General features: G+C 49.4%; 1 protein-coding gene across 1 annotated transcript in view; it reads left to right on the forward strand.

The window, feature by feature from the left end:
* PAX7 (paired box 7) overlaps nt 1-15,322 on the forward strand; it is a 54,446-nt gene extending 39,124 nt beyond the window's left edge. The window contains 3 exon segments of the mRNA XM_008939891.1: nt 3,890-3,955; nt 10,803-11,049; nt 15,207-15,322. Coding sequence (XP_008938139.1) covers nt 3,890-3,955; nt 10,803-11,049; nt 15,207-15,322 — 429 coding nt within the window.
* The last annotated feature ends 655 nt before the right edge of the window (nt 15,323-15,977 follow it).

A 15,977-nucleotide genomic window follows, 5' to 3' on the forward strand; every position in this document is an offset into this window, starting at 1 on the left:
TAACCAGCCTCTCCTGTCCCCTTCTTGTCACTGCCCAGTCCCTGCCACAGCCAATCTGTGTCCTAATCTCCATCAATTAACAAGAAACACTTTCACCCTCTCGCTTCCCCCCCCCCTTTCCCCAGTACAGACACCCACCCTGAAGCCTCGGATAAAGAGGAAAGAACTCGCCCCCCCTCCAGCCTCGACCCTCTCCCCCTTTACTTTCCACTAACTCAGCGCAACCAATTAGGCATCTGACACCCGTACTGGCTGACAAATTGTTTCTGTCATCTGCTTTCTGTCTTTCATTAAACGAGAGGCAGAGGGGGGGAGCTGGAGAAGGGAAGGGGGGGGCTGGGAGATGTGATCTCCCATGCTTAGCGAGGCCAGATACATTAATTACAAAACGGCCATTTGCAGCATGAAAATGCATTAATTAAATTTATGCAATCATTATCTTTAAATAGTCATATCTTTAAAATAATCAGCCCTTCCTGAGTCTTCCCTCTCCTCCGCTAAGTATCTCTAATCCCTTTTCCACCATTTATCTCTGGATCAGCAGTGGCTTGTATGCTTTTAAACTTCTGCACGCAGGAGATGCCTTAAAAACTCTGCTGGAGGAACAGAAGGGTGTGATCCCTTCCCTCTTGCCCTTGGAGAACAGGCAAAGGGGAACAACTATCCACCAAGTTAGAGGTTTTGCCACTTTTTGGAGGCTTTAGATCAAGATATTTTTGTAGCTTGTAGCTCGTAGCTCAGCCGGGAGCTGTGGGGTTAAAGTATAAAGTTCTTTGCTTGCATTTGCACAGAGGAGTGAGCTGTGGGCTGGGTTACGTGCCCACTGAGCAAGTGCATTGCTGTTTTCATTTGGAAGAGGTTTAATTTTAATGAGCTGAGGAAGACCTTTCCCTTCGGCGCCAGCAGCCAGCTACCTTTCAGCAGCCTATCTTTTTCTCCTGAAAAAAAATCACATCATTCAAGGCATTAATTGCTGCCCATAAGAAAAGGAAGGTTTTGGAAACAGGCTGCTCTGCAGCTCCAGATCGCTTCTCGCTGGCTTTGTGTCATCATTGGAAAATCATCATTGGGTTTGGAGCCGTTTCAGACACAGCCCAAATCAAATTGTGCCAGGCCAACAAGAAGGAAGCACAGTTAATGATGTGTTAGCCCACGAGCTTCTGCTTCTAAATGTCCTTGTTCAAAGATTTCACCTGTTTATGAGGGCTACTGAATAATCATTGGGAACTTATCAAGATTTGTGCTGCTCCTTGGCAGACCCCGGGTTCAGGAGTGCCAAAATACCCAGGGAAGAATTAATCTCATCCCCTGCTTAAGTAAGCACCTATAACACCACAGGAAAACTCCAGCCCAAATAGCTTTGAAAGAGCTGGAGGACTCAAAGAGGGATATTTATCTCAACTCCAATCCTTTAGGGCTTTCTTATCGCTTCTGGTTAAAGATTTTGTTCTGCTCTTTGTGTGTCTGCATCGTTTTTAATAAATCCTACATGGCTTTTTTTTTCCCCTATCTGTAATGCCTAGTGGGCCAATGTCCAATTAGGCAGGAGCCCATGCAGTGGTATTTGGATCCAAACCCCCTGTTGTGTGCAGCTCGAGTCAGGAGTTCAGGATTAAGACCGGGTAGAATTTGAGGTCGGATTTGGTGGTGACCAAACCCTGGCAGATTTCTCTCATCTTGGGGGGAAGGAATGAGCTCTGGGGTTTCAGAAATGGAAGCAGGCAATGTCCTGCACTGGAAAGTTCCCTTGACCATCTGAGCACCCTCAGCCTCCTCTTCGAGAAGGGCATTATGAAACTAAAATCTCTTTGGATCCAGCACGGCATGAACTTAGTGTAAAGGTGATTACAAAGAATGAACACAAAGGGCTCATTTTGTCTTGGTCCATCTCTGAGAAAGGACATTTCTGGAGAGAAAGGAGAAGCCCTTCTATGGAGAAAACCAGGGAAAGCAAGAACATCTTAGCTGCAGAGGTAATCCTTTATTAAAGCCAGTGTTTTCAGCAAGGATCCACACTTTTTTCTCTTCTCTTTTCTCCTATTTGTTGGCACAAACACCTCCGTACCAGCAGACTCCACACCTTGCTGGCTGCAGCTCCATTATCCCCGAGCTCAGATCTCCTGAGGGTTTGGGTTCATGTTTAGCAAAAAAAAAAACCCTAAAAAGCAGTTCCTTGTCTTTGAAAATACCACAGTGCTCCCTAGCAGCAGAGAGAAGCTGAAGCTGAAGCTGAAGGAAGAGCACATGGCACTATGTAGGGCTGCAAAAGGCATTTCCTTGGATTCGGGAGCTGTGATTTTCCTGTGAGTGAGGGGAAAAGAAGCCCTGACTTTAAAAACTCACCCCTGTGGTAACCTCAGAAGACTTAAGTTGAGCCGAGATGCTCGTAGACCGCATCAGGGTGGGGGTTGTTCCTTCATTAGGGTGAGCTGAAAAGAGAAACCCTCACCTTAAAAATGCACCGAGCCCTTCTTGGGAAAGCAGGGAACTGAGAGAGGGGAGAAAGCAGCAGCAGAGGAGCTGGCAATAGGAAACACTTTGGATTTTCCCTTTCTTCCATTCTTTTGGCAGCTCGAGTTATTAAGTGTTCGGTGCGAGCCCTGCACTTGCTGAACTTATCAGGGTTAATTCATCTCCCCATGACCTCTCTGTATTTACCATGGGAACCCTGGAGGCATCGGCTTTGCTTAACTGGTGTATCTTACACTGCAGTTAAGCTGGACCTTAACTGATTACAGCCCTCGATTGATCAGAGAAAGAAGGAGGGGAAGAGAAAGAGGAGTCCTAGAGCAGATATGCAGGACTATCAGTGCACCGAGCAGCTTCGCCTGGGGCTGGGATATGCCACTCGGGGGGATTCTTTGTAGTGCAGCTCCTTTCACATTTATAGAGGCTCCCCTCCACTCTCCAAAAAGAGAGAGACAGAGGGAGAAAAGCAGGGGAGGAGGGGGGGCATGGAGCAGACTCAAAGGATCTCAGGAAATCTTGTTTGGAAGCAGTAAGTCAGCACCCGCACTCCATTACCAGTGTCCGCGGGGGGTTGTGATAGTGAGCGAGCCCAGAGCAGCTTAGCTGAGAAATGGGGGGAAAAAAATCATCATAAAATGAGAGAGAGAGGAATGGAAAGGGAGGAGGGGACGAGGAGACCTCTGGGTGAATTTGGGGTTGTCTTTGTTAGGCTCTGCCGACGTGCTGCGGAGAGGAAGGACAGAAGTTTATAAACCAGTTTTAATTTGCTGGGGGTTTGCTGGGCTGCGTGATCTCCTCACCTTGCTGCTGCTCACTGCACTGCAACAGATTTAGGGCTGATTGAGCAGGAAACCTTAGGGGGTGTTTGTTTATTTCTTGCTATTTTGGATCTCTCACCAAGCCCTGAAAGCTTTTCATGTCCCACCTGCCATCAGTGGGAGAAAAGACACAAGCTCAGCCCGTTCCCACCAAACCTAACCCGGGTCCTTCTGGTTTGGAAATGTTTAGCAGTTCCAGTTTGCCCATGGTTGTGTCTTTCTGCTTTCTTTCTGGTGACTTTGTGAGTTCCAAAATTACACAAGCTTTTTTAGCTAAGGGATAGCTGAGTGTGGTGCCCTAACGCCAGGGATAGCGCCTCGTGTTTCTGAATCAAGCAGTGTTTAATGTAATTCCCATTCACAGTGATGCCTCTGCCCTTCCTCTCCAAACTCCACTTTTGCCATAGGATTTCTCGTAGCCCTTGTTGGATGTACAACCCCGTGGTGCTTCTGTATTCCTGCACAAAGAGCCCCCTCCTCTTTCCCAGACCATCCATACCTAAGCAATTCCGCTTACCCTTAACAGCTAAGACCTTCCCATTCTTTTGTATAGCTTAGAAACTTTTCTTTAGACCTTCTCCATAATTTGTACATCTCTACAGAAGCAGGGTGCCCAAAACAAGATGCAGTGCTCCAGGTGGAACCTCACCATAGCCTTGAACAATCAGGTAATAACTTCCCATCGCCTGTTTTTTCCTACTCCTCCCCTTGTGCAGCCTGCATCGATCTGCTTTGCCGCAGCTCACCATTGCATCCCCAGCTCCATCTCACCCCCAGCACCTCCCCAAGCCCTTTCCATCCTAAGTGTGTGGCAGTTTTCCATCCGTTGAGTGAACAGGGTTGTTTTAGGACACCAACGCTCATTTCCATTTCACCCGCTGTGTCCCAGACCACTCCCCTACGGGGCTGAAACATCCTTCAGATGTTTTAAGTCACTGGAAGGCATTGATGATATTTTGGGGTTTATTGTTCACTGCCAAACTGTTCAAACACAAGCCTGCAGGAGCCGTTTTGGACCCCTTTGAAGGGATCTGTTATGGTCCTGTCCCAGACACAGCAGAAAGAATTCAGGGACATCGTGTTCTGTTCCAGGCTTCGCTTCTGACACGCTTCGTGTGGCCCTGGGAAGGGCTTTTCACTGGCCCCCACATATTTTCCAGCAGAGGGGGGAAGGTTAGGGAAAGGAGATGTCCCTTCTATGCAGCAGCAGCTACATCAGCCCTGGAGTCCTTGCACAGCAGGAAGGGCTGGTGGGATTTTGTTAGCTCGTGCTCATAACACAGTTTTCTTTAGCACCAGTAACACACGGATGGATGGATTATAAATTCCTGCCCAGATGAGGCTGTGGGGCACCAGGTTTCTTAAACTTTAAGCCACAACAAAACAGAAATAGAGAGTTAAGTCACCTGCTCATTTACACCAGTATGAATCAGGACTGTGCTCGAATTCAGTGAAGTTACCCTTAAGGAAGGTTACTGTGAGTTCACTTCTCTGCCTCCAAAATTCAGCTGGAAGTGCCATTAGATGGAAGAGACTCCAATTAACCCAGGTCAAACATCTTCTAGGTGCAAGAAGTGTGAAACACTGTCTGATTCCTTGGCCCAGATGCAAAATCAAATGTAATGGGTGTACTTACTGGGTTGGTTTGGCATATTGGGATACAACTCAGCTGGGTCTAGTGATTTAGAAAATATTCAAAATTAATTGCTTGGTTTTGTGAGTGCAGTGTTAGTGATTGCTACATAAGTCATTTTAGTCCTACCTAGGGGCATATTTGCATATATTTATCCTCCTTTCAAGTGAAGATCTTTGGGGAAACTGTATTTATCTCCTCCCAACTCTTTCTTTAGCTTTCAGTAGTCCTACAGTCACCTCTTCATTTTGTTTCCATTTAATGTATGTATAGAATAATCGACTCTTCCTCTTCCCACCAAGTGAAAATGAATCCACAGAGATCAAAAAGCATTAATGTGAAGAAGGGTTGCCTTCTGCAGGAGAGGAGGAAAAGATTAGCTGAACAGGCTGGAAAATAAAGATGGGAAAGATTAAACTGGGTCCCCACCAAGTAGATAAGAACAGTCTTGGAGGACAGAGCACGACCTACCCAGAGCAGAAGCTGTATCAACCACAAATGGCAGAGACCAAGTCCTCCTGGAGGAGCTCAGAGCAGATCTTTAGCTTGGGCCATGTTGTTAGTAAATCCATAAGCTCCAGCACACTTCTCAGCACGACCCTCAGGCTCCTGTCAGAGTTTCCACTCCCTAGGAAGTGATGTAAATGCTCACAGCACAGAAACAGAAACAAGGGGAGATGTCTGCCTGCAGACACTCTTTGCAGCACAGAATTTCTGGGTGCTTTTTGCCCAATGGGATATCAAATATTCCACCTGATCACATTCCCAGCCTTTCCCAGAGAGAGGATTTCTACCCATTCCTAGGAAAGCAGAACCACAGGCTCAGCAACGCTGCCCACTAGCAGGAGACCCTTCCTCTGGTTTTCCCCTTTCCATTTCTGCCTGGTACCCAGCTTGCATCCCTTTGGGACCACCCAGCAGCTTCTCTGGAGTTAACACCCTTCAGCTAGTTGCAGATCATTACGTCTTCCCTTTATTCAGCACTTAGCCAGGCTCAGCAGTTTCTGAACGCAGCATTTTTCTAAGGCAGCCTCTGATTTTGGATGCTTTGCACTGTGTCAAATCGAATGTCCAGAAATGGAGACACCACAGAATCAATCAGGGGTCTCTCTGGAAAATGCTGTCCTCACTCTCCTGCCTCCCCAGCTTTTTGTTTGCTTGAGTTGGATCTTACAACTCCTGTGTCTTCCTGGTCGTGGGGCAGCGTAGCAACACCAAGTGTAGATATGAAGCCCAGGACTCGGTGTGTCCATCCACTGGGCATCTTAGCAAGCCTAAAGCAGGCTGCTAATGCAAAGCAGTAGGGACTTTTGAGGATGTACAGCTTGTCCAGCAGGGCCTGGGCTGCCCTGATACTTCCCATAGAGCCCCTGACCACAGAAACCAGTGAGGTGCAGCAGCCAGGTCATGGTTTGGTCATGAAACTTATGTTCTCCCCTCCCCGATGCGCTCACACCCTTCTCTATCTAAGCAATCTCTCTCCCCATCACTTATCTGCCCCTCCAGCCCCTCCCAACACACCCAACGGCCCCCCCCAGGACCCCCAACCCTAAAATCTGAAGGCCTGATTGCACAGATTGAAGGTCCTAATTGCACTTCCCTTTCCAAAGCCGCCTTCGTTTATCATAAAGGGTGCACATTTCCCCTGCTACAGTTTCCACGGCCAGAGGCCCTGAGGGCCAGCTCAGAAATGGAGGGAATTAATTACATTTTTTTAACTCCCCTTCTTTTAAAGTATGGGAGAGAGTGATGAAACGTCCCGGGGGGGGAGGAACAAGGGGGGAGCTGCAGAGATGAGGGTGAGGAGGGAGGCAGCAGCAGGAGGCGAGATGGGGGGGGTTGGCTCTTTCATCCAGGAGGGTCTTTGTGCATTAACCTTGGTCTCCCCAACACATCAAGACCCCTGTGCCTCTCCCCCATGACAAATGACCTCCAGAAAGGGTAGAACCAAGGCCGAAGGCTCCTGGCACCACGGTGGTTATTGACTTAGCCTGAAGTGCAAACCCACGCCACGCCTGTGACTGATTTGGGACAGCAGCAAAGGGGAAGGAGATGGGGAAAGGGAGGCACACAAGTGATGAGAGGGAGGGGAAAGGGAAGGCTGTCAATCACTGTGATGGACAGGTAGCAGATTTCCCTCCAGATAAAACCTTACAGATGTGTAGTGGGTATTGATTTTTAGTTAGTGATGATAATGCACCAAGAAGTAATAAATTATAAGAAAGCAAGGTCAAAAAGAAAAGGGAAAAGGACTTTGCATTCTTGAGGAAGGGATTTCTCCAGATGCCCCAGACTTTCCTAAGTTCAAAAGTTGCCTGGAAAATGAGTTTATCCAGCTGAAACAAGAAGTCAGATAACACAGATCTGCCGAGGCTGGAGGGCTCGTGCAGGGTTATCTGTGCTGGGTGGCTGCGTAGGGAAGAGCCAGCACAAGCTTCTGGTTCACTCTGGTTCATCCTAACACCTTCCTGTCCTGAGGTGGTGAAGATTGGATGCTGGCCTCTGATAAACCTCTGCAAACAGTGTCTCAGGGGAGCCAAGCTCCAGATTGCTTTCCACGTGCCTGGAAAAGGCAGAGGCTTGGCACAGCATTGCTGAAGAGGGCAGGGAGATCTTTGGGGCTCCCGGCTCAGCTGAGCCCCACAGCCTCTCCCAGGGGTCACCTGCAGCACTCAGCCACCCTACCTCCATGGGAGCATCCAGCAGGGACATGTGTCTTGTAGCCACCTTCCAGCACCTCCCCTCTCCAGGCTCCATACAGTTACATATCTGTTCACCACCCTGGCACCGTCGTGAAGAAGTGCTGGCATCCCTGGGCTCCACCATGGATTTCCAGAGGGAAATTCAGCCTGTCTTCTTCAGAAAGGGGTCTTAGGGTGGGATGAATTGTCCTTCAGAGTGTCAGTCTCTCTGTAGAGGGATTCTGGAGGATTAGCAGGGACTAGAAACTTAACTTCACACGGCTAAGGTTAGTTGAGTTGAGTCCTAGCTTAAGTGACTTGCACAAGCCCTTGTGAGTCAGTAGCAGAGCTGGGATTAGAAATCAGCCCCAATTCTGACTGATTAAAGCCAGTTACTGTCTTTAGTAGGATTTGTGCAAGTGCCTTCTCCAGTCTCAGCTCCTCTGCATTTGAAGAGTGTGAATCTGGGTTTCATTTACCAACATTGCTTTACATCCCCCTTTCTTTTTAAAAGGGCCTTAGCGGAAGTGTTAATATGACTTCTGCTTGCTTTAAGAGCCTTTTATTTTCTCTTGAGTAATATAAAGCAGCTGACTCTTTTGGGGAGATGGCCAGGAGGGAGAGAGAGAGAGCATTGGAAAACCCTCTGCTCCGTGAGTGGTTCCAGTCACCCTTCATTTCATAGCACAGGATTTCTTTCCTGCACCTGCAGGGCAGCGCTGCCAGATCTGGACAGCTCAGGAAAACAGAGGAGAAACAGCCCAGCTCGGTGCTGCCTGCTCTGGAGCTTTCCAAAACCAACTCATCCTTCACAGGGTCGCCTGTGCAAGAAGGATGTTTATTGTTTTAAACATCTGATGCTGCTTGCCAATGAAATCCAATAACGTCTCGTGGCTGCTGTGTGTGTGGGTGTCCTGGGGAAGAGGTGCAGGGTGTAACACCTACAACCAAGGCAATGCTGAAGCTCTGAGGTCTGCCTGCAGCGGGCAGGATCGAGGAGGATTCGAGGGGATTCGTGGCTGAGCCAGATCAAAGTTTAGAGGTTGGCTTCAGTGGAAGGTTCCAAACAACTTTGCAGCTGGCAAACCAACCTTTGGGCTGCACGTTGTGGTTTCCCCCTGAACGAGCCTTGGGGCAGGGAGGTTTATGTTACAGCCATGCAGAAAAGCGTGTCAGCCCTAGCCTCATATTAATCCACCCTGCCTTGCATATTTAAATGCAATTTCCTTTCTTCATCCCCCAGTCTTCCAGTCTTTGGGCTGTCCTGGAGCAGGGAGTTCCACGGGTGCATTTTACACAGGGTTATGGTGAAACAACTTCATCTAGATACCTCCAGGCTCAATTGCTGTGATTCAGAAGCTGTGCCCAGAGGGTCTGGAGAGCTGGAGGTAATTTAGGCTCTGGCTGAAGTGCTGTGTGCCCCCGTGGTGAAGAGACAACTAGGCCAGTTTTAACTTTTGGAGACCAGTAGCAAACTCTAAGCTCAGTGCAGGCTGAAAACCCTGGAGGAGGAGAAGGCAAACGGAGCCTGTCTGAGCTCTGTGCTGCTGCCACTGCACTGCTTCTCCTCAGCATGGACAAAACCTGTTCCTGCCTCTCTGTACCACACTGCAGACAAACCCAGTGGTGGGGGCTGGATTGATTTTCCAGGCTTTTTAACTAACCCCCTCCCCAGCACCTCCCCACCTCCACGGGGGTCCAGCCACCCCTGCTTCCCGAATTCCCCTCCCAGACAAATTCTTGGGAAGGATCTCAGGCCAGCTGAGTCAGGAGGTGGCATTACATCAAGGGAAAGCATCTTTGCAGGACTCCTGAGTCCTTTCCGGGGCGGGGGGGAGGAGAAGCTTTAGAAAGCAGAGGCCAGAGCATAGCTGGTCATTCAGCCTAAGCCCCTGCTCGAGGAAGGTGAGGGAGGGGGGCTGAGGAAGGTGTCGGGGTGAGCAGGAAGGGGAGCCGTGGTTCTATACAACCCCTCTTGTGTCCTTCCAGAGAATGTATCCTCTGCACAATAGCTCACCAGGCCGCTGGTGGGGGATAAAGGGCTCATTTTACCACTTGCCAGGCTCCAAATATTTCCAATTTGCCACTTTAATTGATGTCAATAAGGTTATGCTAAATTCGGAGATTTTTCAGCCGCTCGGCATCTGAGAGCTGGCCTGGCCCCCCGAGGTGACGGGCTGTCCCCTCTCCCCCCTGCTCCTCCCCGGCACAAATCCAGCCAGGAGAGGCATCAGGAGTCCCCTTCCTTCCCCTGGAATTTGGCTGATCACAGAAGGCAATTGCATTAAAGAGCTGGTGGGATCAGGGGCTGCCTGTAGGCAGCAGTTTACCCCAAACTCACCCACAGGAACAAATCTGGCATTTTTCGCTGCAAAAGAAGAGGAAAAAAACCCCAAAGTTCATCTGGTTTGGGTCTCAAAGCAGGAAGACTGCTTGTGTGCAAATCGAATTACATTTTCAAACCAAGCACTGCACCAAAATGAGCTGAACCAGGACCTGTTCCTGGATCCTGTTTGGGGGTTGGACTAGATGACCTTTAGAGGTCCCTTCCAATCCAACACGTTCTAGGATTCTGCTATTCTCTAACATTTGAGGGTAAAGAGAACTTTGCCATCTCAGTCCCTGAAGCTGAATCTGCATCAAAGCCAGAAAGGGTCTGCATCTTGTTTGGTTAGGGACCTTTGCACACCAAGCCCCACTCAGGCTTCCAAAGACAGGGGCTGTCTTCAGCATCCTTTTTTGAAAATATGGATTTTTACTCCCTGTCTCACATATCTCCTCTTCCATGAGGGCTGAGCAGAGGTGCTGGTTCATGGCAGTGTGTGTCAAGGTTTGTCCCACATTTATTCCCTCCACAATGTTCATTCTGAACAGCCCAGGTAACGCTGTTGGCAGGTCAGCAAAGACCAAAGGTTGAGTGGGCTGTGAAGGAACTTCTCAATTATCCCTAGAAAGGTCTTTCAGGTGAAGCATTAGACACAGAGGAGCCAATTGCAGGGTCTGCCTGAAGGTGTTTGGTGGAAGCAGGGCTCCATCCTCCAGCCTGGCCAAACCTATCGTGATATTATATGTGATATTATATATCACACTGATAAAGCACCATTATATGTAGACTGTTTCTCCCTGGTCTTCATGAAGGCAGCTGCACAGGTTCCCCCCTCTCCTCCAGACACTGACGTGTTGTCCCCTCTGTTTCTCCAGGTGATGAGCATCCTGAGCAACCCCAGCGGGGTTCCTCCACAACCCCAGGCTGACTTCTCCATCTCTCCCCTTCACGGGGGCTTGGACACCACCAACTCCATCTCTGCCAGCTGCAGCCAGAGGAGTGACTCCATCAAGTCCGTGGACAGCCTCCCGACTTCCCAGTCCTACTGTCCTCCCACCTACAGCACCACCAGTTACAGCGTGGACCCAGTGGCTGGCTACCAGTATGGACAGTATGGACAAAGTAAGTGTGCTGTTTGCATCCCCCCTGCACAGGGAACAGGAGAAGAGAGGGAGGGAACGTTAAGAAGGTGTGGAGGTTGTATTGGAAGGGATTCCCATGGAAATGTTGTAGCAGAGGACTTAGTAGTGTTGGCTTGATGGTTGGACTTGATGATCTTAAAGGTCTCTTCCAACCTAAAGGATTCTAGGATTCTAAATCTGGAGAGAAGAAGGGAATCTACTCACCAGACATAGACAGAGGCTGCTCCACAGAGCCTCCCCAACACCCTTGCAGTCAAATCCAAAAGTGCCAATTGAAGTATTTTGGGTGAACCACTTCTATTAGAAAAAGACAACTTCCAGACCTCTCCTTCCCCTTCTCCAAGCCCCGCTTCTCCAAAAACCCTACCACACGTTCACCCTGAAAGCAAAACCTCAGCCCTGAGACACGGAGGCACTCGGGGAGGGGGCTGTTTCTCCTCTAGAAAGTTTGGGTCACCCAAAAAAACCCCCCCGAGCCTGGCAAAGGGCTCACCTGCTGGTGTTAAACCGCTAATAAGTGTGGTGGTGTGAGAGAATGATCCGCCGAGGGTTAAAGGTGCATCCTCTTCCTCCGGGAGCTCTCCTGCTTGCCCACAGCTTGTCCTCAGTGACCTTTCCTTTCCATTTGGCTGTGGCTTTTTTATTCCCCTCTCCGTCACAGCCCTTTAATGTCTTTAACTTCTACAGCTAAATGAGAACCGGCTGCGGCGACAGACGGGATCAATAGCAGCTCCCCACCCCCACCCCCCCCTTTTTTTGTTTTTCGGGAGTTTGATCTGTGACCCCTTGACCTTCCCCTCGCTTCTGGATGTGAGGCTGGACACACGTGCTATTGATAAAAATCTTAAACAAATTCCAATACCATGTATTTCCAATAAAGATTCCCTTGGGCAAGACGTTAGTCACACCCGTGTGTGTAAAAAATAAAATAAGGAGGCTGGGCGCTGTTTTGGGGGAGAGAGAGACCAGCAGAGGAGGAGGAAAGAGAAAGAAGGGTTTGTCTTGGTTTGCTGCAGGATTTTTTTACTCGTGCTGATGAAAAACTGCTCGCACAACCCTATTTAGGTTGGTTTATTTCCCTTTCCTGATTTCTGTGGCAGGGCTCCCTCTTTTCTGCTGGGTCCCCCATTAAATTTATAAGTCCGGTTTAGGGCCCGCTGGGCTCAGCTCAGGACAGGAATATTTTCCTTTTCATAGCCATGAGAGGTCAACAGAGTTAGTCCAGACCTGTTCCACACCCCCAGAGCTGCAGGGAGCTAGTCAGGAAGGTGTTCTTCCTGCTGGCTGAGGAAGGTAGATGAGAAACCATCTCAGACCATCCTCAGTGCCACTGCTCCCCAGTGCTGGGAGCTGGAGTCACCCCCAGCATCCCAGCAGGTCTTCCAGCCCAAACCAAAGCTGTGCTGCCTGGCAACTGCAGCTCAAGCCAACTGGGGCTGTTCTAAGCTGAGATCTACACTGAGCAGCAAATTCTGCCCGTGGGCACGTCCCTCTGTAGATATTTGTATCTACAGCTCGGGACTGGCCAGATGTAAGGGCCACCTCACTATAAATCTTTCTTATAATGAGCCTCATTTATCATAATCTCTGTGCAAGGAAACAGTTTTCATTGGTAATTAGTCCTGTTAGAGCAATCACTTACATGAAGTTGACCTTGATGGAACAGCATTTTTCTTGTCTTTCTCAGTGCATGTTGTATCCAGCAGACACTTCTAATCCCTCCTGCTTTCTGATTTTTCACCTCTTCTTTTCCAATGCTCTTTAAACGCCAATCAGTGTGAGGTGACCTCCACAAGATCATTATTTATTGATGTTCAGTTCCAGTGATATGTTTCTTCCTTCTACGATGCAAGAAAAAGAAATTTTAAGTCTTTTTAGTGAACACTGATACAACAAAACTGGGGGGTTGTGGTGGTGGGGGCTGGCTCTGTAGAACAGGGGACATAAGAGCCCTGTAGCTTTGATGGGCTTTAGAGCTGGCCTGCAGAGAATCCCTCTCTCTCTCTCCCACTTCTCACCTCTTCATCCTATTGTAGAAACACAAACCAGAGACATTTTCCCTCTCACATAAACAAACAAACACCCAGAGAACTTTCCCTAGGTTTCTGTTTGTAGAAAGCAACAGGCCAGGCTTTGATTTCTGGTGTGGGACACCCTGGTGCCTTTGAACTCTTCCTGTTGGCACAAAAAGCAGCACTGGGAGTTCAGCGTGGGGTTTTTTTTAGAAGGAGGGGGTTGCCATCACATTTCCATTTTGGCTGGGTGCTGCCCAGAGCAGGGTGACCAGCTCTCACCCTTCACCTCCCTCCTTTCCCCAGCACCCATCTGAGAACACACAGGGATGGGTGACAACAGGAGCAGAGCCACAACCACATGTACACCCCCCCTGTGTCCAAGGAGTGAACCCCCTCTTTACCCTCAAAGACCTTATTTAATGTGGTTACCTGCAGTACCAAGGGACCAAGCTGATGAGGGTATCAGCCAGGATTTTGGGTAGTGCCAGGACTGGGGGGAATGGTGCAAAGCTGGCAGTGGGCAGATTCAGGCTGGATGTGAGGAAGAAGTTCTTCCCCATGAGAGTGGTGAGACCCTGGAAGGGGTTGCCCAGGGAGGTGGTTGAGGCCCCATCCCTGGGGGTCTTTAAGGCCAGGCTGGAGGAGGCTCTGGGCAGCCTGATCTAGTGGGAGGGGTTCCCGCTCACGGCAGAGGGGTTGGAACTGGGGGATCCTTGTGGTCCCTTCCAACCCTGACAGATTCAGATTCAGATTCAGATTCAGATTCAGATTCAGATTCAGATTCTGATTCTGATTCTGATTCTGTTTTTGCAGAGGACTTGGTAGTGTTGGCTTGATGGTTGGACTTGATGATCTTGGAGGTCTTTTCCAACCTAAAGGCTTCTAGGATTCTCTGATTCTATGAGGACTGGATGAGAGCCACAGCTTGAGTTCTACACCTACATACACCCTCCTTGAAGCTAGAGGCACCACAAGACCACGTTGCAGAGCCCCAGTGCTGGAGTCCAGCTAGCCCAGGACCCCATTCCCAGCAGTGTGCCAGCTCCCCTTGCCTGAGGGAGCTCCTTCCAGACTCTGCCACCTGCAGAAGCCAAGCTCCCCAGATAACTCCCTCATAACTCCCCCCGTGCTCTCTTCCAGCCCAGCCTGTGCTGTCCCAGCCGGTGGGGAGTGGAGACACCAGATTAACGTGGTCCTGGTGGTTCCCAAAGGCCGGAGCCGTGTTAATGATGCCGGTGATGGAACGCAGAAGCGTGAAAGGAATTCTAATAGATATGCCAAGTCTAATAAGAATTTGTGTCTGGAAGGGACCTCCTCTGGGGCAGGCGTCTGACAAGACGTTGATGGCTGAAATTTGTTTACTCATTGGCACCGACTGTACATCTCCTGCCAGCTCCTTATTAATCTAATTTGAGACATTAAAGCTAGTGAAAGGGAGAGACTTTGACTGAAGCTCAGCTAATGAGCGATGTCACCATCTTGCCCAGGTCCTCTTCCCCCTCAGACCATGGGGCAGTCAGGCAAGCTGGGACAGGTTCACCCGTTGCCTCAGGAGCTGTGGCTGCGTTTCTCACCCAGATGGAGAGGAGCAAAGTGATTTCCCTCAGGAAGGGTGGATGAAGACAGGCAGCAGAGCTCACAGAGATGAGTCAGCATGCAGTGGATGAGGCAAATTCCAGCCCAGACTTGCTGAGCTTCCATGGAAATCTCTGGAATCATTTACACCAGCACCACTGAGCGCAGGAGTTGGCTTTGCCACCAGGAGATGAGAGAGGGAGGTGAGGCTGGAAGGCTGATCCCGTTGGCTTTCTGCTCACCTTCCTTCAGACAGCTCCCCTGGAAACACTCTTTTCCAGGGCAGAAGTAGAATTTCAGCTCTCTTCAGTAGGTCCACAGAGACCTGTATAGGTGTTTCTGGCAGGACCATCATCTGTCTGCACGTTTCGCTAGGAGACAGGACCCTCGTGTCTGTGACAACCACTGCACTGGACCTCTCTCAGTGAGACTCAGGCTGGGGGGTCATGGTTACACACCCTTTGATGCTGGATGCCTCATTTCCACTCAATGCTAATGTTGTGTCCTTTTCTCATCCTCCTTTCTCCCCTCCCCAACCCCCCTTCAGCCGCTGTTGATTATTTGGCCAAGAACGTGAGTCTGTCTACACAGCGTAGAATGAAGCTGGGAGAACATTCAGCTGTGCTGGGCCTCCTACCAGTAGAGACAGGCCAAGCTTACTGAAGAGTCCAACTGTGCCAACAACCCGCTCCAGCAACTTGGTACCACTGGAGAAAACACCACCAGCCTTCCAGGGATCTACCTGTACCCGGACCCTACTCCTTCCCACTTCCCTTCCACCTCGCACCAACTTGAGCTGTGAAGGAGATGGGAAAGAGGGGGAGGGCTCTCCAAGTGTCCAGCTCCACCCAGAGCACCCTTCTCAGAGGGCTGGCCTCTGTGACCTGACTTCTGTAGCCAGAGACAACAGGTTGGGTACATTTATCAACCCCAAGTCCATGCCCTCCCTCTAACCAACCTGGCCATGGCATTTTGCCCACGCTTGAGGACTTTCCATTGATCTAGGTAGTTGGCATAGTCAAAGCCAAATTGATCTTTTCTTTTATTTTTTTCCCTTTGTAAAAAAAAACAAACAAACAACAAAAGAAATGTTTCATTTTGTTTCCTTTTCTTTCCATTGCTGTAAATTTGGTGAATGTTGTATAGGAAGGAATAACCAAGCTGATCGTTAAAGGGTGATGGAATTCGGGACCACAGAAGATCTATGGACCAAATATAAGAACTTGTTTAAAAGAAAAACAAAACCAACAAACCAAGCAAACCACAAACACAAACCAACCCAGAAAAACACATACTAAAGTGACAGATAATTTCCTCC

This window comes from Merops nubicus, unplaced genomic scaffold (assembly GCF_000691845.1).
Source record: "Merops nubicus isolate BGI_N331 unplaced genomic scaffold, ASM69184v1 scaffold18664, whole genome shotgun sequence".
NCBI classification, from domain to species: Eukaryota; Metazoa; Chordata; class Aves; order Coraciiformes; family Meropidae; genus Merops; species Merops nubicus.